The following is a 23,896-nucleotide window of genomic DNA, read 5'->3' as shown; positions in this document are numbered from 1 at the left end:
AGCGGGGGACCACAAAAACCATGGCAGGAAAGGATGCATCGTTTTATGCGAGTAGATTTTTAATAAAAGTTTTAAAGTTTATTCATCTCTTGTATGAGCGGGTACATCACAAAGAAGAGTTTAGGATTGTTGCCAAGTGTGAAGCTGAAAGGTGAAAAGATGAACAGGACCGGGCTTGCAGATGAGACGTAGTAAGAGCAGTTATCACTGCAGAGCCAGTCAAACCGAAGGGTTTACCCCACTTGCCGGCGGGCTAAAGGGGTGGGTAATACTGAACCTTATTGATTGCGGTCTAATAAAGAGGAGAGAGGCTGTCTTCTAGGGCTATTCACGAGTGGAGGTGAAGTGAAGGTGGTGTTTTAGGGTGTAAAAAAATAGCAGCGGTGGAGGAGTGTTGTTACTCACACGTGGAAAAACTTAAAAAGCAGCTATCTTTAAAGTAGGATCCTTTTGGAATGGGACTATATTTTAATAATCTTCTTGGATATATAAAAAAGGTTTTTATGGACACGTATTGCTACTTATTTTCAACGATGGATTCATTTATACTTGTGTTTACATTGTAACAATTGTTATATTGTCTTTGTATTTAAATCCCTGCACACAAGATTGAGATTTTAGTATGTAGTACACAGATTGTAAGTATATGCAGCTTATTGTGTCACATATCGGCGCAAGTTTTTTGTTGGAAAATATGGGACAGATCACTGTGACTGCTCAGAAATAAGAATAAAAAAATGTAACTATGCTGTGTGCATAGGAACACATAAAACAGAGGGGTTCTCTCAAATTTGACTACGAAAGTGGTAATACACTTTAAAAAATGTCATCAAGATTTGCCAGAATCTTTCACTTCTTGCTCTTGCAACAGGCTCTTTTTTTGCAGCACTATACACAGAGCCCAAGGCCAAATTAAAACACGGCCTGCTGAGTGAAATCACCATCTTTCGATCTCAATTGAAGCTTTGAGCAAGTGAAAAATGAACCCTGTTGAACCAACTTAAAGGTGGTAAAGTCCATTATCCTCAATTGAGAAATCTAATTATTCAGATACAGAGAGAGCATGTGCATAACAAGGGGATGCAATAATTCAAACACTGCAGATCCACTGCCTATGATCAATATCTTCAGAACAGAAGCAGGGAAAAAATGGATGGATTACCTATGCAGTAAATATCAAACCCCCTCCCCATCATATACAGCACACAATAACTAGTACATTAAAACAGGTAGGCAAAGCCCATTATAGATTCGTGTCCCCCTATGCCTGAAAGAGGGACTGTAAAACCCCGGCTGGAGTTGTGCCGACTAAGGGTCCCTACACACCTTACAATTAACGTACAATAATCGCGGGAAATCCCGCGATCGTACGATGATCGTAAGGTGTGTGGAAGCCGTGCGACCTCTACTACTGTAAGGTCGCACGACTTTAAACTTACGGACATGTTCGAAAACCCGCCGAGCATCGTACGATGTTCGGCACGTTTGTGGCATGTCCGTACGATAACCGCCGTATGGGCCGGTGTGCGCAAGCGTGGCTTGCGATCGCAAGTACGATCTGCCTATGCAACATAGGCAGATCGTACGTTTTTTAAAGTACCTTACAATCATCGCAAGACAGAAGTCTTGCGATGGTTGTAAGGTGTGTGCCCAGCCTTAGACAGTTAGTCTTGGTTTGTTTTAGTAGCTGAAGATGCAAATGCATTCAGCTCTGCTACCAATGACATCATAGCCCTAGAAGAAGCATGGGGCCAAGTAATTAAATGCAAATTAGAATTTTACAGGTCTCTCCTGAACATCAAAGAGCATAAAGACGGAATGGGTTTCACTTAAGAATACTCTATAGTTTAGTAAGATCCTGAATAGTTCTTAAAGATGGAGGTGTTTCATGTGTAAAGAATAAAATGCTGTTTGCACACATCACCTTCTCCATTACCCAGAATCCTGCAGCAGTGGGCTTGGTCTGAAGGAGTTAAGAGACAAAATGGCTCATTCTCTTTGCTCTTAAGTCCCTGGATGGATCTTCCAGTAACATCTGCCGTGTATCATAGAGTAATCCTCCTTGCCTCCTTCCTCGCCAACTACTGCCATTCTGGGTTACCCTAATCTCTAAAGTGGACAATAACCATTAAAGCCCTACCTGGTGCTGGCGAGGATTAGAGGGCCGCAGGCTTTTTATTCGATGGGATTTAACAGAAGATACAAGGAGAGGAGGGGAGAAAACAAGCTCCCCAAGACATAATCCAGCAGACTCCAAGTGACCCAATTCTTTTAGCGTAAGAAGTACTTGTCGTCAGATTTCGGCTGAGGCGAGACACAGTCAAGTGCGGCACCACTTAGAGACCAGAGGCGGTGGTGCCTTTCACACCAATAAAAGTGTTTGTGAAACAGTGACTTAAAGACTTAACCCTTTCCAGTGCAAGTAAGAAATAATACAGAGAACAACTTAATCCTGATAGAATTTTAGAAGCATTAAAAACCCCGCTGTGAAAAACAATCTGTTTATGGTGTCATATCACAAACTGCGAGAGACACGTGCAAACATTGGAAATACAGCTCCACTGCATAGCCACTTCTCCTCAACACTTTAGAAGTAGGTCTGAATCTGGAAACTATAGTGGTTAAGTCAGAGTTCTGTTAGCAGGGTTAATTTTAGGTTTTAAGGTATAAAGCAATACATTTGAGGCTAAGAGATAAGGATTCAGTTCAAAGTAGATACAGCCCAACTGTGTAATTTTTTTTTTTTAATTAGGGAAAGGCATCTGTGTCCCCATCTTGGAGATATCACAGCACTTCCCATTCCCAGAGATGCCTCAGGAAACAAACGGAAATCGCCACAATCTTGGGGAAAATCCTCTCTCTTCCCTATTGGAAGAGTTTTCACTCCATTCCTTATAGCTCTTTAATGGAGACACAAAAAAATTAAAACCTATCAGTGGTTCCAACTATTCCTTCAGGGCTGCAACCAACTAATTGATTAAATTGATAATGAAAATAAATTGTCAAAAATCAGTTGGTGTGCATCCCCTAGTTCTCTCCTCCCCGTTGGGAGCCGGTGTTTGATTGGCTCTGTACTCCCTTCGATCCCTGCTGCACCCAGTGGGGATCGGAGGGGACACAAACCCACCAGCGGGTGCCCAGTGGTGAGGAGCGCTCCCCCCAAACCTGTGTGTATTTGCCGAGTTGCCATATGAACCCACCCAGCAAGTCACCTCTGCTGTGGAACACACATTAATCTGACCTGCTCATTCTCTATGGAGGGGAGCGGTCAGCACGGTATGTAATCTTGTGTTCCTGGTGTAGAGCGCACGGTATTGTTTTTTGCGGGGGAGGAGAGACCAGCTGTTAGGGGGGTGCGGGGAGAGCTTTGGTGACAGACAGGAGGAGGTTACCTGCTCAGGATCGAGAGTGGAGGACTGGTAAATATGTCAAATATTTACCGATCCTTCCCTGTGCAGAACAAATACCCAGTGATCAGTACTGATCATTCCCTTTTTGTAAACAACTGGTGATATAGTGATTGTTATGTCCCCAGTTATGAATGAACTGAAGTGCTATACATAACTTCCTATTCATTCATAAAGTGAGCAGATCGTAAATATTTACTATTTCCTTGTTCATAAATGAACAGGAAGCAGCTCAGTACAGAGGCTTCCTGTCCATTTATAACAGGGTTGAAAGTAAGTGAATGAACAGGAATCCTCTGTATGGAGTGCCTCTTGTTCATTGAGTGCTGGGGCTAAAGAAAAAGAGATTAAGGACTCAATCTTTTTCTATTTGAAAAGGGAAATATCAGGGGTCTGCAAAATTAAAAAAAGAAATAAAGCAGTTGGCCTAGAGCTTCATGTTATGCATCTCCAATTGAATCTTAAAAGCTCAATCAAAAATTTGATCAAATAAGTAAAAAAAAGAAACACAAACTTCTATAGTAAATTAAAAATCCCAAATCTGTCTGAAAATGTTGCTGGGATCAATCAGTTTAATAATGTGTTGATAGAATCAGACAAATAAAAGCAACCAATAATACTCGATCTTCTCAAGAAAAGGGGCCGAAATGTCATCTAAGTTGACTTGCAAGTGCATACTTCATGTCATTTACAAATATTATGCACATACAAATTTCTTGTCACCCTCATATAATGTGTTTTACCCTTTGTACTCATTAACCAAGGCTTGAACAGTTCACCCAGCTTGGCGTCCATTTAATTATTGACCTCCAACTCTAAGGTGGCACCTTTAATGGCGTCCCCCATAACTCAGCTCGTCAGCAGTATGTCGATAAGAATAGCTTGGACTGTTGCTCCAAATGGCTTTCTGTGTAATCAATGAATAACAGTGTTTCTAAAATCAAATAATGAGGAAGGGGGTAAAAAGAGTGACCTGCAGTCAATTACGAGGCTGTATATTACAGGATACAAAGTGCAATAAGTTTCACCACTATCCCTTAATACTTGATTCATGACCTTTCACTGGTCAAATGGAGGAAGTGGTGACAAATGTATGGAATCTATGAGAGATGGAACAATTTACTATGGCTCTTTTCAAAGAATGATTTCCTTTTGCAACATGTTTGATGCAAGTTACGTTTTTAAAAAATATATATATTTTGACAAGTCTTGCACAGATGCCCCTTTCCATAGGAACACTTGGACCTTAAGTGTCCATTTCAGCACATATCTCAGATATGCATTGGATTTCCTTCTAAACTCCATCACCCTTGCAGCAAACCTTATATAAACCCTTGCTGAATGCAGCTTTAAACATAAAAAAAATACCGCACATTGAAAAAGCACAGAGGTGTGCTTTATAAATATGCATTTGGCAAAGCAATAACAATTAGATTTGAAGTTTAAGGCGGCACAGTGGCGTAGTAGCTAGCACTTAGTCTCCGGTTCAAATTTCAGTCAGGGACATTAACCTGCAAGGAATTTGCATGTTCTCCCTGTGCTTGAGTGGGTGTCCACCGGGTACTCCGATTTCCTCCCACACTCCAAAGACATCCTGGAAGGTTAATTGGCTCCTGTGTAAACTGGCCCTGAATGTATGTGAGATAGGCAGAGGTGAGACATTAGATTGTAAGCTTCTTGAGGGCAGGGACTGATGTGAATGTACAACTACTGTGTTTCCCCGAAAATAAGACACTTTCTTGTATATTTTTTTGGCTCAAAAAAAACACACTAGGTCTTATTTTTGGGGTAGGTTTTTTTTTTTTTATGTACAACAATCCACACTTATTCATGTAGAAAAGTCTACATGTATTCATGTACAAAAATATGATGATCAAGGCAATCATGGGTGCCGTACCTTTCCAAGAGCAATTTGCTAACCAATCGCTGGCCAGAATGAGCGAAGCACACTTTCACTATCGATTCCTCCCAGGCGGAGTGCATTTGGTATCACTCCGCCTGTGACAGGAGCCGGCGCTATAGAGGAGGCATCAGCTTATGCAGCTCTGCTCCATACATTGCCGCCTTGCTTCCTCTAGCGCTGGCTTTGTTGGCACCGCTGATTCTCTCCCGCGGCTCTTCAAGTTCCCCCTTACCACCGGCCCTGGGAATGGTCACAACTAGATTTCCGGGGTAGGTCTTATATTTTAGCAATTCCCAAAAATAGTACTAGGTCTTATTTTCGGGGTAGGTCTTATTTTAGGGGAAACAGGGTATGTAAAGCACTGTGTAAAAAGTGTTGGCGCTATATAAAATACCTGTATCAAATAAATAAGAGGAAAAAAAGCTGGAAGGAGTGCCTGCTTACAGGCCAAAGTCATGTGACCAGTGTTCCTCAAATCAGAGCGCTCTGTCTACTGCATTAAGCAGAGAGAACTCAGTGAGGTAACAGCCTTAACACCTCATACCTGTATTTTATGAATGGGACTCACAATGCAGCCATTGTATAAGGGTAAGGAAAAACGAGCCTTTCATTAAAAACAAAAAAACAAAACTGTATTCACATACTGTTTTTTTTAAATGTTTTGCTGCATATTAGCATTTCTGATCTCCTACATACATATACCTTTTTAAAGGAACAACACTGCTGAAGTGCTACACATTGTGACTGCAAGTACTTGTGCCGGTCTTCAAATTGATCTTGGTGTCTCTGTTGAGCGTCTTGAATTCTAGGCTAAAGGTGGCCATACACTCTACGATTTTCCTTCAAAATTAGCCATACTAACTAGGGATCCATCGATACCATTTTTTCGGTATCTAGTACAAATACCAATATTTTTTTTTGGTACTAGCCAATACCGAAAGTCCCATTAAGGAAGCTGGGTGGTGTGCAATGACTCGCCACCTGGCTTTCAGATAAGCCATGGAGCTGGCTTTCTAGCCAATCAGGAAGCTAGGGGGGCGGGTAATGACTCACGCCCGGCTTCCTGATCGGTCAGCTTCCCGACTAATCAGGAAGCCGGGGGCAGAGTCATTACCTGCCCCCAAGCTTCTTGACTGGCCAGGAAGCCAACTCCATGCTCCCTGCGATGAGGGAGCATGAAGCTGGGTTCCCGGCCAATCAGGGAGCCAGGCGGCGTGTAATAACTCACCGCCCGGCTTCCTGATGCTGGAAGCACGAGTACTCGCCCAAATACTCGGTATCAGCACATTTACTAGTATCGGTGCATCCCTAATACTAACCAACCAATTTTTGAAGAACGTCGTAAATAATAAAAAAAAAAATTTAGCTGTGTTCTTGCAGAGATTTTTGATGAACGAAAACCCCACTGATTCATCGATTTTTGTTCGTTCAGAAATAGTTTTTTCCAACCTGACCGAATGAAAATTTTTGATCTCAATGTAAAAAACGAAAAAAATCGGTGATAAACCATCAACTGTTCAATTTGCATTCGCAAGACCATTCCTGTACGATTTCAGAATGAACATCGCACAGTGAATAAGCACCTCAAGGCTGTACGCAAGTTTTGCTCCCTTCTGGTCCTAAGCCAGCACTGTCCATAAGTATCAAATGGCAGAACTTCAGGTGAGCAGTAGTTGCTCTGGCATTTGGCAATTGGCAGAGAGGAACCTGATCTCCACTCAAGCAGAAGTTTTCAGGGGTGGGAAGCTTATGTACAGCCTGGGCCTACCATATAAAGGCATCCCCAAGAACACAAGGCTCAACACAAATACTACTGTAGGTAGTTTCAGACATCACAAGTTACTGTGCTCGTGTATGGTTGTTACCCTACAAACTTTTTACACCAGGTCACAGTCATTTTAAGCCGTCCTCAGACTCTCTACTCATCTCTTGCTGAACATAACCTAAATTATTCACTGTGTTAGCTGAAATAGAGAGAAAACATCATGTAAGAGGAATGTTGTAAAATAAATACCACAAGTGTAAAGTACATATAAAGTTGCACACTTCCAACACACATTACTGTGACTTGTGTGATTGTGCAAAGCAGCAGTAAAAAAGCAGTAAAGCAGCAGTTAAAAAGCAGTTATGCACTAGTAAACCTATCTCCCGGTTCTTAAATGCCTATATCGTTAGGACACAGCTCTACTTCTAGCTTAATGAACCTTACGGAGTTCAAGTCAGTGAACAAGCACAAATTAATGCTACATGGAAGAAAAAACGGGAGTAAGGTAGCCTTTCTGGAGGTGGCTTTGTTTTTAGGATGTTGAAGGTAAGCTGCACCCCCCTTGCTGAATGCATGCTACCAAGGCAGGGGAAACTGGTTAGGCTGTAAGAAGGTAAAAACGTATGTCAAGGCAAAAACATAAAATACATTCTGTACAACAGATGCCTATCTGCCACAAATGCACTCTTAGGCCCTGTTGTGGGTTAACAATACACATTTGAGTGGTGTCAGTCCTGCCCAGTGTCTTTTGCTAAACTACTCAGACACTCCTCTCAGATTTCTACAACATAAAGGCTAATAATTCTGTAGTCCATGATAAGAACTAGGAGGGCTCTTGGGAACAACACAGGAAGTGTTCAGAGGACACAGGACAGCTCTAATTTTCTGACAAGGCAGTTTTGTTGCCCTTATTAAACAGATATAACTAAACACTTTCAATGGTATATGTAACAGATCAAAAGAATAGTTCATGGTTAGGGTTTACACACATTTTAACAACCAGTATTCTGAGAAGCTGCTATAAAGAGATGAATTAGTAAAGCTAGATGGTATCAGGCCTATTGGACAATATAGGCAAATATATTAGTTAAATATGGCAACCTTGGGAGAGTAAATCTCATTAAAATGAAGATCTTACCTAAACTGACATCTCTCTTCAGAAGTTCCCTATATGGATTCCTAAAACTTATTTTCAGCAGTTTACACAACTAATTTCCTTCTTCCTATGGGGATCCCAGCCCCCAAGATATACATTGTCTACTCTGACCCGTCCCACTCTTCAAGGTAGTCTGGCACTACCAGATCTTCACAAGTACATTCTTGCTACCCAATTAGTGACAGCTCATTGGTGGGCATCATCAAATACCAATGACTCCTCAGTAATGTTGGAGGCTGCAATACTGAATTCCTTGGAAGCTTTGCAGAGTTCAGTGTTTAGGGGACCCGAAGCTCCCTAAGCTCTCACTTCCTCCATGTTTACTACCATCAAAGTGTAGTGGACTGGGATGTCATGGTGTCCTCACAGCACCCAAGGCTTATCACCTCATACTGCCTTGTGGAAAAATCCACTCCTGTCGCACTTTAAATGGTTATCGAACATAGTCAGTGACAACAAATCGATGCCCTTTGAGATATTCATTTGGAAGTATTCAATTCCACCCTCCTATTTTTTCTGGTAAATTTAATTCTCTCATGCCTTCATATCTCAGTTCCCTGATCGTTCACGCGGTTAGTACATCTCTTGCTAGAGAACAACATCTTTCAAAAGTGGTCTCCTGCTTCTATCGTCTATCGTTACAGACCCTATGTCAAACCCCTCTCATCTACAAACCATATGGACTGTTGATATTCCAGACCTGGAAGATGCGGATTGGGAAGAGGTCTGGAATACACAGTTTAAACACCTGGTTGCAGTGCGAGACCGGTTGTTTCAGTTTAAATTACTGCACAGAGCCTAAGTCACACTGCATTGATTACACAAGCTTAACCATAGTATTTCTGCAACCTGCCAGAGATGTGGATCTGCTACCGGAGGTAGTAGAGTATGTGCTTCTAGCCACTTCCTTAAACTTCACCACCTAACCGAAATTGTATTTTTTGGGATTGGTAGAGGAGTTGGCCCTACTAATGCAGAACATACTCTTCTCAGCTTATTCTTTTTCTATGTCCGCAAAGCAATAGCGGTGTATTTGAAGTTTCAAACTCTGCGGTAGACTCAGATTCCTAGTGCGTACCTTTTGTTAGATCTTCTCGGATAGCTTTCTAATTTACTCCTAGTTGTGGGGTAGTTCTTGACCGGCCCAAGGGCCACCCTTTTGCATCTAATGCCTATTGTTTTAGGTTGTGATTCTAGCACATGAGCCAACTGAGGGGAAATTCCCTACATATGGTTGATTCCAGGCTGCTGTTCTTTGTTTTGTACTGTATCAATCTCAATAAATACATTTCTTAAAACAAAAAACTCAAAACATAGCAACCTTCTGCATAATCCTGCTCTGAAGAGTGCAATAGTTTATAAAGGCTTTAATATCTTATAGAAACCAGTTGCTATGGGTTACATAAACATGTGCACAGTGATGGGTCTCTTTTTTGGCCACCATTTGCTCTGATCAGCTCCCTCAGCTCCAATTGGTATTAGATGGGAACCCCAATGTAATGTCTAACACTTCAAAAATATATATAGTAAGCCTTTAGGTCGTCAATGCTATCTGCTGAAGAAAAAGTTACAGTGGTTTAAATACAACTTCATTCTTACCAGTATTAGCCAGGGCTTCAGGCTGTGTGGCACTTTGTATGGTCAAACTGTGAAAGAGTTTCCACAGGGAACAAGGGTATCCTCTCAGCAGGGATCTGCTGCCTTGACAGCCCACCCACTGGATGTGGTTTGTGAGGAAGATTCCAGAAATCTGTAAAATGACAGAATTTAAATGTTAAAGTGTGCAATGATTCTGGGAAGTCTCAAATACAAACACTGCGGTCATTTCAGAAAACAGAAATCTAAATTTTGTCTAACACTTGCTGAAAACCATATCTGCCTAGAGATGGTAAATTACACTGTGGCTTGTATAGTAAATTATTAAAAGTTAAAAAAAACTAGTGCATATACAGAAATAAATGAATTGTGGAGTACACATGAAACTGGCTGAGAAACTCTGACCCAGTGTGCTGGTCTGAGGTAGAGTCTTGATTAGCTCAATCCCGAGCTTACCTCTCACCAGTCTTAAAAAATAAGTAATGTCTCTTTGTGTCAAAGTTGGAAAACGGTGTGCAAGGAGGAAAGCGCCAAAAGCAGACTGTATTAACTCCAGATTCATATTTAAAACACTCATATACAGGGCTTGAAAAATTTGGCGGTGTCTCACCAGTCAGTCAAAAATGTCACCAGTCAGCATGACCGGACTATAGCCTTGCAATAGATGTTAAAAAATTTTGGGGACAGATAGAGCTTTGTTTTGTGACCCCACGGGGGGTTATTTGTTTTTACTTTATAATGAAAAAAGTACCATAAATGTAAAAAAAAAAAAAAAGTTTCCCTATGTTATAAAACATTCTTACCCATATTTTTAGTACAACATAAAAGTCGGGGTCACGTCGTGTAAATAGACACCAAACATGTCAAGCCTTAAAATTGCGTGCGCCCGCAAAATCGCAAAAAACGCGCATACGTGACGATTAAAATGCTTTTACTGCTCATCAGTTTAGTGTTATCAGTGATTGATGGCTCTAGAATTATTGCTCTCACTCCGACATTTGCGGCGATATGCAACATGTGCAGCACAATAGGCGCAATCGTCGTTTTCGCACGTAGGCGCACCCGACGCATATCTACGTGTGTATGTGGGGGGCGGGGGACTTAAAAAAATGTTTTCTTTTTTAATTTTTTTTTATGCTTCTTTATTTTTTTTATGATTTAATTTTTATATTACTTTTTTTTTTAACACAACTTTATTGCTATTACATGGGGGGCTAAGAAGCCCCCTATGTGATAGCTAATCTACATGACAGGTCCTCTTAATGGAGACATCAGGGGTCTCCAAGACCCTAAAGTCACCTAGGGACCCCCGGAGAAGCTGATGAGGCAGAGATCGGCTTCATCAGCTTCTCTAGCTGGAGAGTGACACTGAATGCAGGAAGTGATGTAATATACATCACTTCCTGCATTGGGGACTGAGAGGAGATCAAAAGGGAGTTCGTGTACTGAACTCCCTTTGATCTCCTGTCACAGAGCCGTGCCGGTCCCAGCCGCATCGGGCACAGCGGATCTCGGGACCGGCAACGGCAGTGACAGCTTCTGACACAAGCGATCGAGCGTCTCTATAGACGCTCGATCGCTTGACTGTAAAGCTCCCGGCCGGCCGTGTAATCCCAGCGGCCGGCCTGGAAGCTGCTCGTCGGGCTCCACTGTCTACTCGTCACAGACGAGCAGACGAGTGGATTTTCGAGCCCTGCTCATATATCATAAAGGGCCAACACAAGTCAGGGGTTTAATGGGTCCAGCTTCATCAGGGGTTGTACTGTTGAACAAAGTGTGTACTAGACTGATACAATTAGAGAGATTATGAGGAGCAATTAATATGATTGAGCCAGATGCTGGAGGCTTAATAGGCATCTGGGTAAATCATACTAAACTACCCCTCAATTTGTATCAGCCCAGTAATCACCTGGCACTGTGGAACAAAGCCTGGATTTTATTCAGACTGCTTTTAGTGCTTTCTACCTTGCACACCCAGTCCATACTTAAGCAAGGAGCCAACTTTTGGTTTGGCCACCACTCCTGGGAGAGCTGCCGAAGGATAAGCATTCCCTCTACACTGCTTAAGACTTGAAAGTGAACACCTACTATTTTAAGAGATCCAGCGTCCCACACCCTACTTTTTGGTGTCTGAGAACCACAAGGATTCCCACATGTCCAGAATATGACCCCAACTCACCCGCATTTTGTTGTTGACTATATCCAGGATGGCATCATAAGGAATCTTGTCCAGAGGCATACTGACTAGCCACTCCTGCAGTGTTTCCAGCAACTTCATTACATGGAGGCGCCCTGGGAACAGCTGAAAATCATTTTTTTTAAGCACAAAGTCTTTTTTTTTTAAAAGACATAGAAATACATTTTTTCTACAAATGCATGTAGGCATTTTATATTTTCAACACTTATAATGCGAGTCTATTAATTCACCAGGTTTAACGTTTCAACTACCTTTGAACAATTTTGGTACATTTACTTGCCATTTTCCTGAACGCTGTCGTCTACGAAACAACTCTGGAAAGTATTTTATTTAAATTCTTGGAGGTTGCATGAAAAGACTATGCACAGCACGGCAAACTTTACATGAAGCATTTAACAGCAACAAGTAACAAAACTGTGGCATGAGGCTGCAATGGATGACAAAAGGACTGTCAACTGCAAGTGAACCAAGAGGCAGTGCCCTCTAAGATCTTCATGGTGAGACAAGCATACCTACACTGTACTAAGAAAAGTGGAATTCTGTCCATACCAGAAAACAGTAGGTATCCCTGCACACCTTACAGCGCTTCCGGTCCAAATGAAAATAGTGGTACTTGCAGTGACAATCACGGATGGCACCGTGTACAACAGTCAATGAACAATAGAAATCACCAGCACTCCGTAAATGAAATAAAAAAAAGTCAATTTGGACTAAACGTCACACATATCGCATAATCTAACGTTTCGGGACCACGCAGGGTCCCTTCATCAGGGCAGAGATGTGACAGGGTCACATCTCGGAGTGCTGGTGATTTCTATTGTTCTGTCCATACCAGATTCTAAAAGTGGCAACTGAACTCTGATTTGTTGCTGGGTGAAACCACAACCCTCTTATTTTTCTTTCTGCTGTACAGATGCTACTATAGCTTAAACAAATTAGCTCATATCCTTTTTATAAATCCTGACGAAAAAACATACTAAGCAGATACATGTACTGCCTTCCATGCACCAAGCATTAAGTGCCGTGAACAAAGCAGCAGACATTAGGATAAAAGCACAGACATTGCATCTCTACCCTGTAACAATTTGATCATCTAAATAAGACACTGAGACTTATCTGCTAAAAGCATTAGAGTGTACTGCTCGTCATGCATAATATGAGAGGCAGATTAAAACTACAGCTGCTCCAAGAAATGATGGTGGGCAGAAATTCTGAACCTTCCATTCTGCTGGGTGACAAAGCATTAGGAAAGGCTTCACCCTGTAGCATTCCCAGACCATACCAGATCAACTTCAGTGCTAAAGTGGTGTAACACTTTCCGACCAAGAAAATCCATGAACAGACATTCTTTTAAGATCCTCCTTTGTAGCTTGGTAAGTAAACCAGCTTTAAAAACACTGCCCAGGGACAAGATGATCGTAAAATATGTTTGGAAGTAGCCACAATTGTATATCACAAGGTGGCTGCAGTCATAACAGATCAGTTAAAAGTCCCACCTTATGCAGGATGGTTATAAAATCTTTGAATGCTTTCAGTTTCTCCCCCTCAAGTGTCTGGTGGGTGGCCAGTTCAACTCGCAAGAGGTAATGCAACCCTGATTCCAGGTCGGCTGTGTAAATCTTGGACCTAAATGAGGAAATCAGAGATAAAGTCAAGACAATGAGCTCACTAGAGAAAGAAAAATATTATTTCAAAAGGAAATTTTTTGGAAGAAGTAGACTGTGATCAAGTGATGGGCGGTTTAAACGAGAAAGGGGGCGCGGGGTGATAAGGCTGTCACTTGACAAAGTAGCCCAGCCCTGTGAGCACTGTTCACTTCAGAATGGATAAGAAAATTCAGTGGATTGCTCTGCACAGAATTCATGATCAGAAACGACTTGGGTACCTAGGTTACGGACTGCTTGTCCTTTAAACAATCCTCCACATGATTGTCCATCATTTATCAGGGCTAGTTCACACCACTAACAGTGTGTTCCGGCCTGATTTGGATCGCATTCTGGCTGCAGATCGATCGCCCACATCCAAACGCGTGGCACAATGCCCGCGTTTCGGTCTGAAAAAATTCTGCATGCACTATATATTTTTTTGGCAATATACTTGCAACCCTTCTGCACAGGTACTGGGGCAATGACACTGTGCCTCAGGCTTCTTTGGCTCAGCAAAACGGATGCTATTGTCGCCAGTGGCATTCCTGATAATGGCATCCAGAGTATATTCAAAGAGATGTTGTCCCTTGAAAGTTATGCAGAGCAAGCACTTCCTGAATGTAGGCTATGCAGTCCAACAGTCCAAAGAGACCTCTGAATGTGAACTGGCAGAATACCCATCCAGGAAATGAGGGAAACTTCAAGCAGACTGTCACAAATGCAGCTTAAAGCTGAACTCCAGAGATTAAAAATACCCTTACAGTGGGAGGTAGGAGGGGTTAGCCTGGGCTGGCATACAGTGTGTTTGCCAGTGTTCAATCCTCCTGTGCAAAGCAAAATGACCTGAAGGTAGAACACCTCCTGTGTACCTCAAAAGGATGAGAGCGAAAAGAATGCATTTGAAATTGGTTACATGGTTTTTAACACCTCATTGATATTGGGCACTGGCAAACAAAATAGCTGCCTTAGAGCACTCATCCGAAAAAAAGTGTCATTAAACAGAAGTCCCATGTAAAAAAAATCTGCCCACTGTGCAGAATGTACAGTGAATGCGAGGCACATACTTGTCATATTCTTTCCAGACGACCTCCTCTTTGACAACCTCTGGGACCAACCTTGCTGGAAGGTCAGAGCGTGCCCCTGCCTTCTTCCTTATAGAAGGCAGAGATTTAAGATGAGAGGAGAAGACGGATCGCAGAGGTTTAACGCTGAAAAAAAGATAAAGAAATTACTAATCCTTGAATTTCTTCACAGAAAATCAATGCAAACTCTGAAATACTTTAGCTCCATATTTGTTTCATTAGAGTTGTCTTTCACCTATAAACTCCAGCTTTGCCAAAAACCTATGTACCTGCTACAAAAACATTTTGGATTAACTTCATGAAAAGTCTGACGTATGTAAGGATTATCTTTCCATGGCAAATGCAAATTGCAATCCCCTTCAACCATGGTAAAAGTGCCCCAGTATCAATATGCCCGGTTCTGTAACTCTAACACTGCCACTACCAGTTATCTGCACAGAGCTTGAGGTCCAATTACAGTCAACTGTGTGCATGAAGTACGGCATCCCTGGTGTGTCGGAGTTTACTGCACCGGGAAATCGTAACTTTTGTAAGAGGCATAATACAACGACACCAAGGTTCTATGCTTCAATATTGGGACTGATCATTTAACTGAATATTGTTTTCTCCACACTGCTACTATATATTTCTTAAGTTACAAAGATCTAACAAATTCTATTGCACTTTTAAAATTCCTCAATCAAAATCATGAAATGCCTAAAAAACACAAATAAAATGAGGGAGAGAGACACAAGAGCCATTTTAAAGAGGACACAATCAACAGTTACTATGTTACGGCTGAGTAACATTAAACCAAGCACTGTGAAAACACACAGCATCCTCCATTTAGAGGAAAGGAAAGCACCTTGTATCTCTTACAGACACTTAGTTACTTACATGTTAATTAATCCGTGCGTACCGTTGGGGTAGATCAGGTAACATGATGGAACAGAGACAATACCAAGCGTCTCTAACACAGCCTTATCTGAACTTAACGCTCTGTGCACCAAAATGTTTTCATACTGCATCAAGTCCATTATTACCTGAAGGGGGGCAGAGATCATTGTCAGAACAGAAAACACTTTTTTTAAAATCAGATTTTATTTTAATTTTTTACAGGTAAAGAGATCGCAAGTTATTTTTTTAAACTTTACCATAACTTGCAGCAATCCAAAGACCACATTAAACCACTCATATTAGTCTCTTATCTAGATGAGCTTACATTTAATGTCCCTACAACAGTCACACACACACAACTATTTCAATGGCGCTGACATATTCCACAGTGCTGTACTAAAAACAATGAACCATTGAAATTAGCCTTTGACAAGAGGGAAGAAGAGTCTAACGACTCCAGAGTCCAACACTTTTATTATTATGATGCACAGGGCCAGATTTACTCGCTCTGCTACCCCAAGGCCAGGTTCCCCAATGCGCCCCCCTGGCCGCCAAGCCCCCCCCAACTGAGAATGGCAGACCTGGCGCCGTTCCCTGTAGGGATTCCCTCCTCCCCTCTCCTATCCTCTAGCGGGCTAAATGTAGAAAATAACCACCTGCCCGGCACCTGAAACTGCATGTCGCAGGCATCGGGAGATAGGAATTCCACACACCTGCCATGTGGGAAATCCAGCCCTGATGATGCATTTATAGATCTCTGACATATTCTGCAGTGCTATACAGAGAACACTGAGCCATTACTCATTAACCAGACATTAGTCTCTGCAACAGACAAGCTTACAAACGGCACATCGAGCTCCAATGTGCAGCCCACCAAGTGACAGAAGCCAGGTAGTAAACAAAATGCTCCGCGTTGCAGTGCCAGCTGCATAACAGCACAGACAGGGTAAACAGACATTAGCAGACTGTCACTTGCAGCTCCCATGTGCTGCCAGCTGCCCGCATCACAACACAGGCATAGTAGATGTAAATAGACAACAGCCTACTAGCACCTACCAGTGTGCAGGCTTCCACATTGTTACCTGCACACTGGCATGCCCATGGCTATAAATGCAAGTGCCAGCCACATCCCAGTGGCAGTGTCCTCAAGTGTAAAGCAGGAGAGGCTGCCAAAACAAAAAAATCTCTTCTTCCAGCTGTAGGCCAACTTGGTCTGCGGCACTGCTGTGGTCACATGGGCAGGAGGTGATCATAGGGCCCTGCAGGACTGACAATCCCACCTTACTGCTGAAAAACAAGAAATGCTGGAAAAAAGTAAAAAAAAAAAAAAAAAAAAGTGTGGGTTTCTGTCAAACTAATGTGAATTTGCTGTAAATGCAAAAGTCTGCCAGCCAGGTACCCTTCCAGTGTGTCTCAGGATTTGCGGAGAAAAATGACGCACAGGAGAAAAGCTACAAAATCCATGCAGGTAGGGCTCTAGTGGGATTTAAACGCAGTTTGCCAAACTTCAAACAAAAAAAATAATACTAATATCTTCCCAAACCGTGGGCACAATTATGTAGAGTGCAAAAGCCAGGAAACAGGCTTTTGCTGACAACAGAAAAGGCTGAAAATAAGGGTAAACTGAATTTTTTGGGGGTTCATTGATGTCCTGACTCTGGAGATCAGTTCAGTGCTACATACAAAATAAGACAGATCATACACACATTTAGCAATATTCCTCCTACCATTGTAGCCTGGCTTTGGGGCACGACAAATTGCTTACATTAAATTTACATACCAATTGTGAGGGCCTCCCCACAAACACTCTTGTGATCTCACTGGTTTTTCCGGTCCATTTCAGTGCCTGCCCCTTTTCAAAGGACCCTCTGACCCAGATCTGGGGCACAGTGGTTGAGAGCTTTCATCTTTATCTCCATTACCTTCCTCTGCCAACTATGAAAGGCATTCGGGTTTACTCTAGAACAGTGTTTTTACATTTATCTAGTATCTTCAGGCTACAACAATGTCTTTGTGCTTTGACTGATTGCCCGGCTGGACTCACGTCGCCTAATAGGGTTTTTTACAGGCGGTCTTATGCTGTTTTGTTGTGATTCTACTACTGTTACTCTTATTCCTAGGAGCTGGCACCCCCATATGCACCTAATATGATGGCTCGGTTTTGTTGTTTTTTTAAAATACATTCTGATAAAAATACATATTTAAGAAAATTAAAAGAAAAACAACACACCTCCCGCCCAATATAGGACTTCTCACTCTCAAAAATGATAGCAGTGTAGTGAGGTTCCTTTCGACCAAGGAGAGAGCTGATATCACTTGAGCTGCAAAACATGAAAAGAGAAGGATAAAGATGAAGGATAAAGATGAACCATTGTGAGGCAGCAGAGCAGTTCATACACAGCAAACTCCACTGACAGCAACCCAAATCTCCCTTCCAATTCTAAATCTGCCCGTTGTAATTTAAATCTGATAGGGTCAGGAGACACTTTGTTTCAGATACTTGTTAAGACTATTTCCACTTTTGCAGTCAAATTTTAGAAAAACCCCACTATGTGTTTTTATTTGTTCCTATTCACATGGCATACTTTATAAAATGTCATACATTTCTGTGTAGCAGGCCTCTGGGCAGACTTCAAGCTAATGTGAGCATTTTCAAAGTGAGAGGAACTGTCCCCATAGAAAGGCTAGGGACACTCTGAGCTTCCCCTCATTAACATACATTGATTCTCTATCTTTAACCCTTTGTTAGGAGAGACTGTATTCAAATCTCGTCTACAACTTATGAGATCTACCAGCACATTACAAATAGGGTTAACAGAAATCTCCCCACCCTGACATCCAGAACAAAATTTAGTTTAGAGAAAAACTTTCAACAAAAAAAGAGCAAGCACAATATGCAAGCAGCATTTTTTAAAGTTACTTTTTAAGTGATGCTATGGTTATACTGAGCTTTGGGTCACGGGAGGACATTAGTATATGTCCTCCTGTGACCCTAAAGAGAACTATGGGATAAAAAGGTTACCCCATAGTTCTCTTTTAAAACTAGTGTGCCGACATACTAATTTTGATATGAAGGGGGCATGTCAGACCACTGCAGAGAAATTATATACACATTATATATATATATATATATATTTGGCAGCACACTCAGGCCATGGATATATCTTCTGTGAAAAGAAGGGAGCTTAACAAATGTCCTTACAACAAATTAACTGCTTTGTAAACTCAGTGAAATGCATTACACTCAAATAACAAAACAAAACAAAAAAATGTGATAATTGGATGAAAAGCACATTATTCACAAAAGGGTGAAGAGTTTGGAGAAGACAGGAGAAGTGAACAATCTAGGACAACATAGCTGAACCAGAAAGTGAGCTGAATTGGAGAATTTTTCAAAATCAGCTATGTTGTCCTAGATTGTTCACTACTCCTGCCTTCTCCAAACTCTTCACCCTTTTGTGAATAACCCTGTAAGTGCCGAGCCATGTGAATGCACATGCAAAAGGAGCCTTTACTCCACCCACTAAGTTTTATAGAACAGAATCAGAATGAAGACGCTGCAGCCCCACAAAGAAGACAATTTTGGTATTGAAACCTTTTTTACGCCTTAAAAATGGTCTTGGGTCCTAAACATCATTATATAAAGCAGTAGCTTCACTTTATTACAGACCAATTGGTGCTGCCATCATGCCTCCTGTACTTTTATCAGCAGTGTAGGGTTGAGGCTTGCTCTAACCAATGACGTGCACTGTGGTAGAGAAAACCAATTTGGGGTGCTGGACTGTTGCTTTTTCAAGAGGTCTTACCTAATTGGCCCCAGAGCATGGTAAACAGGATGCTGGTGTTCCTTGGGGGCAGCCTGTAGATAATCTATAATCCCACAGCGCACTGTCTGAACCTGTCTGTCAGAGTCTGCAAAATCAGAAGTAGTAAAATCTCACAGCACTGAAAAACATGTCAGAAGTTCATAACTATGCATCAGAAGCTATCTTGCTTCTGTGATATTCAACCTTCAGCATTCAGTGCAAAACTTAGTCATATTTATGCAAAACTTATTAAAATTTTGCATGCAAGTTCAATTTACATCTCTCAGAGATCCCCTCACCTGCATTCTGGTGAGGGGTTGTAGGCATTACTAGGTCAGCTGATAGTGTCACCCACCCCAAGCGATCCGCCATGATTGTTCCCTAACTAAATAATTGTCAAGTCCAGCTGTGAGAAAGTGACACCTTCATTGTAGGAAACAAGGGAAATATGGAGGCTACTATTGCTGACCTCTTGCAAATAACCAGAGACTGGCTGCCCTGGGCTTCAATGCTTTCTGACTCACTGACTCAGAACAAATATGCAGCCAATGGAGATCTAAACACATGATCTGTATTCTTATTCCAGGTCAGTGACTGCATCCAAACAGACGTGCAAAAACATTTTAAAAAGCAAATTGGTAAATGGCCGAAAACAAAATTGTCAAATATTGCAGCTTACTAGTCTTTAGATGTGGTGTTTGCATTAGTTTTCATTTTTCAGGTAAAGCATTTTCAGCAAGTACAGAAAATACCTAATGATCTTGCCAGAAAAGCGGTGGCCTTGTCACATCCTGGGAGCTTAAACGAAAGTATAAAGAACCTTATCTTTATTGTGTAAACAATTCATCACTTCCATCCAACATGCAGTGGAGATGAACACAGGGAAAGAAAGAAAGAAAGAAAGAAAGAAAGAAAGAAAGAAAGAAAGAAAGAAAGAAAGAAAATGATGCAGCCACCACATCCAAGGGCTGTTAAGCTGAATGACACACAGGTGCTACACTTTTCTGGGGCATTTCATATTTTGCTCTGCTCTGAAAAGTAAATGAAAGACTTACCTTTGTAGTTTTCACCTTGTGTAAAATCCTTTGTAAGTGCACTAAAAAACTAAATCAGAGTAAAAATTCTCAGAATGTTAAAATAAAAACACACACTACATATAAGATAATCATTCTAGTATAGTAATCTATTGTTCACTGATGATTTGCATCCTTCTACAGAATCATATGGAAATATTCAATGCAGGAATAAGCAAATAACTCATGTGTACATGTACTGTGCAATATAAACAAATTTCACTACCTTTCCTAAGAACTAAGGCACCCTCAGATATTATAATGGCAGTTTGAGGAAAGGATGCAAAAATTGTGAACGTCAAGGTCCCTGTAAGAATTGGGCCAGATTTAGAAAAACAATGGTGGCATGAGAAAATGTTGAATGATCTTTAAAAAGGACTAGAATTTCACAGAAATGTTATACTGTAAAGTATAAGAGTCAGCTGTTAGGAACTGTTTTTCCCTTGAGAACAGTAAAGACCTTGAATACTTTAATAGGAGCCCCTAATTGTCAATGTATTATTGACATACAGGAGCGTTTATTGAAATCCCATATATATTTATTAGGGATGCACCGATACAAGCATCGGTATCGGCCGCGATACCGAGTATATGCATGGGTACTCATACTAATGCTCTGATGTCCAAAACGAGTACCTGTGTCCGCCATCTTCCACCGCCGCACACAGGACCGTGTCTGCATTCATGCAAGATGGCCGCGAACTCCTTCTCCACGGGCGAACGGCCGAAACCAGACTCCGCCTTCAATTCCTCTGTCCTCACTCGTGATTGGTGGGGAAGCCTGTCAATCATCCAATCGGCCAATCAGCGTGAGAAGAGGCCGGCATTGACAGATGACTAGGCTGTGACACGAGGGGATGAAGCAGACGGAGACGACGGAGAAGAAGGTTAGCAGCACTGCTGGGGCTGGGCACAGGATGGGGGGTGGGCACAGGATGGCCTCAAAAGTTATATTTGCCTGCTGTAGGTTTATAAATTTAAAAAAAATGCACTACTGCTTGCTATTCTATTTGGATGAGGCAAATCATGGATGAGGCAGAGCACATGTTCAGCATAAAAAACAGGATGGCATAAAAAAAAGTTATATTTGCCTGCTGTAATGCAATTAGTAATTGCATTACAGCAGGCAAATATAACTTTTTTTTATGCCATCCTGTGCCCAGCCCACACCTGTAGTGTGGCACAGTTATATCTAATTCCGCATACCTGGCTGTATATTATACATAAAAAAAAATGTAATATACAGCCAGGTATGCAGAAATATAACTGTTCCACACTATATTCTATATAGACAAAGTATTGGGACGGCTGCCTTTAGACGCACGTGAACTTTAATGGCATCCCAGTCTTAGTCCGTAGGGTTCAATATTGAGTTGGCCCGCCCTTTGTAGCTATAAGAGCTTCAACTTTTCTCGGAAGGCGTCCACAAGGTTTAGGAGTGTGTCTATGGGAATGTTTGACCATTCTTCCAGAAGCACATTTGTGAGGTCAGATACTGGTTTTGAGCGAGAAGGCCTTGCTTCTAGTCTCCTTGCTTCTAGGTCTTCAACCAAAAGGTGTTCTATCGGGTTGAGGTCAGGACTCTGTGCAGGACAGTCAAGTTCCTCCACCCAAAACTCGCTCACCCATGTCTTTATGGACCTTGCTTTGTGCACTAGTGCGCAGTCATGTTGGAACAGGAAGGGGCCATCCCCAAACTGTTCCCACAAAGTTGGGAGCATGAAATTGTCCAAAATGTCTTGGTATGCTGATGCCTTAAGAGTTCCCTTCACTGGAACTAAGGGGCCAAGCCCAACCCCTGAAAAAAGACTCCACACCATAATCCCCCCTCCACCAAACTTTACACTTGGCACAATGCAGTCAGGCAAGTACCGTTCTCCTGGCAACCGACAAACCCAGACACGTCCATCATATGGCCAGACAGAGAAGCAAGATTTGTCACTCCAGAGAACACATCTCCACTTCTCTAGAGTCCAGTGGTTGCATGCTTTACACCACTGCATCCAACGCTTTGCATTGCACTTGGTGATGTAAGGCTTGGATGCAGCTGCTTGGCCATGGAAACCCATTCCATGAAGCTCTCTATACACTGTTGTTGTGCCAATCTGAAGGCTACATGACATTTGGAGGTCTGTAGCTATTGACTCTGCAGACAGTTTGCGACTTCTGTGCACTTCAGCATGTGCTGACCCCGCTCTGTCATTTCACATGGCCTACCACTTCGTAGCGGAGTTGCTTCCACATTGTTATAATACCACTAACAGTTGACCATGGGATGTTTAATAGCAAGGAAATTTCACACAACACCTGAATCCAATGATTTGGAGGGGTGTCCCAATAATTTTGGCAAGTATGCATGCATACATACATACATGGCTTGAAAAATCCACTCGTCCGCGACGAGGGGACGGCGGAGCCCGACAAGCAGCTTCCCGGCCAGCCGAGAGCTTTATATTCAAGCGATCGAGTGTCTCGAGACGCCCGATCACTTGGATTACCACCAGCAGTCACTGCCGTTGCCGGTCCCGAGATCCGCTGTGCCCGATGTGGCCAGGACCAGCACGGCTCTGTGACAGGAGATCAGAGGGAGATCAGTACACGATCTCCCCATGATCTACTCTCCAGTCCCGTAATGCAGGAAGTGATGTATATTACATCACTTCCTGCATTCAGTGTCACTTTCCAGCTACAGAAGCTGATGAAGCAGATCACTGCTTCATCAGCTTCTCTGGGGTTCCCTAGGTGACATTAGGGATTTTGGAGACCCCCGATGTCCAGTCCAGAGGACCAGTCATGTAAATTGGCTATCACATAGGGGGCTTCTTAGCGCCCCCATGTGATAGCAATAAAGTGTAAAAAAAACAAAACAAGTGAATACCAAAAATGTTAAGTCCTCCGCCCCCCACATACACATGCAGATGCAGATGCAGATGCAGATATGCCTGTGGTGCGCCTACGCGCGAAAACTATTGCGCCGCACATGTTACATATAACCGCGAACGTCGGAGTGCGAGCAATAATTTTAGGGCCATCTTTTAGGTTTTACCAAAAATATAGGTAAGAATAGATGTTTTATAACATAAGGTAGGGAAACTTTTAAAAAAAATTTTTTTACTGTACTTTTTTCATTATATAGTAAAAAATAACACCCCCCCAGTGGTGATTTTATATACTACCAAAAGAAAGCTCTATCTTAGCCCTGAACCTTTTAAATCACTTGATTGTATGTAAAGCATTACACAATTATTTACCATAATATTTAAACAGGAGTATCTGGAGAAACTCGATACATTTGGCGTCCTTCTTTACTAGTAGACCTTTGCAAGTGTCATTCAGGGATGCTGGCCTAGTAATACGATCGTGAGGCATAGGCACATCTATTTGTTTTT

At 42.0% G+C, this 23,896-nt stretch overlaps 1 protein-coding gene across 1 annotated transcript in view; it reads right to left on the bottom strand.

Moving 5' to 3' along the window:
• Positions 1-23,896, bottom strand: part of QSOX2 (quiescin sulfhydryl oxidase 2) — a 50,503-nt gene that overhangs the window by 9,449 nt on the left and 17,158 nt on the right. The window contains exons 3-10 of the mRNA XM_018564067.1: positions 20,490-20,538; positions 19,435-19,540; positions 17,859-17,949; positions 15,629-15,774; positions 14,735-14,878; positions 13,521-13,650; positions 12,007-12,129; positions 9,831-9,981 (exon numbers count right to left, since the gene is read on the bottom strand). Coding sequence (XP_018419569.1) covers positions 9,831-9,981; positions 12,007-12,129; positions 13,521-13,650; positions 14,735-14,878; positions 15,629-15,774; positions 17,859-17,949; positions 19,435-19,540; positions 20,490-20,538 — 940 coding nt within the window. The remainder of the gene's footprint in view (positions 1-9,830; positions 9,982-12,006; positions 12,130-13,520; positions 13,651-14,734; positions 14,879-15,628; positions 15,775-17,858; positions 17,950-19,434; positions 19,541-20,489; positions 20,539-23,896) is intronic.

This window comes from Nanorana parkeri, unplaced genomic scaffold (genome assembly GCF_000935625.1).
Source record: "Nanorana parkeri isolate BGI_ZX_2015 unplaced genomic scaffold, ASM93562v1 scaffold719, whole genome shotgun sequence".
In the NCBI taxonomy this organism is placed as follows: Eukaryota; Metazoa; Chordata; class Amphibia; order Anura; family Dicroglossidae; genus Nanorana; species Nanorana parkeri.
This window is presented reverse-complemented; position numbering and strand designations above follow the sequence as displayed.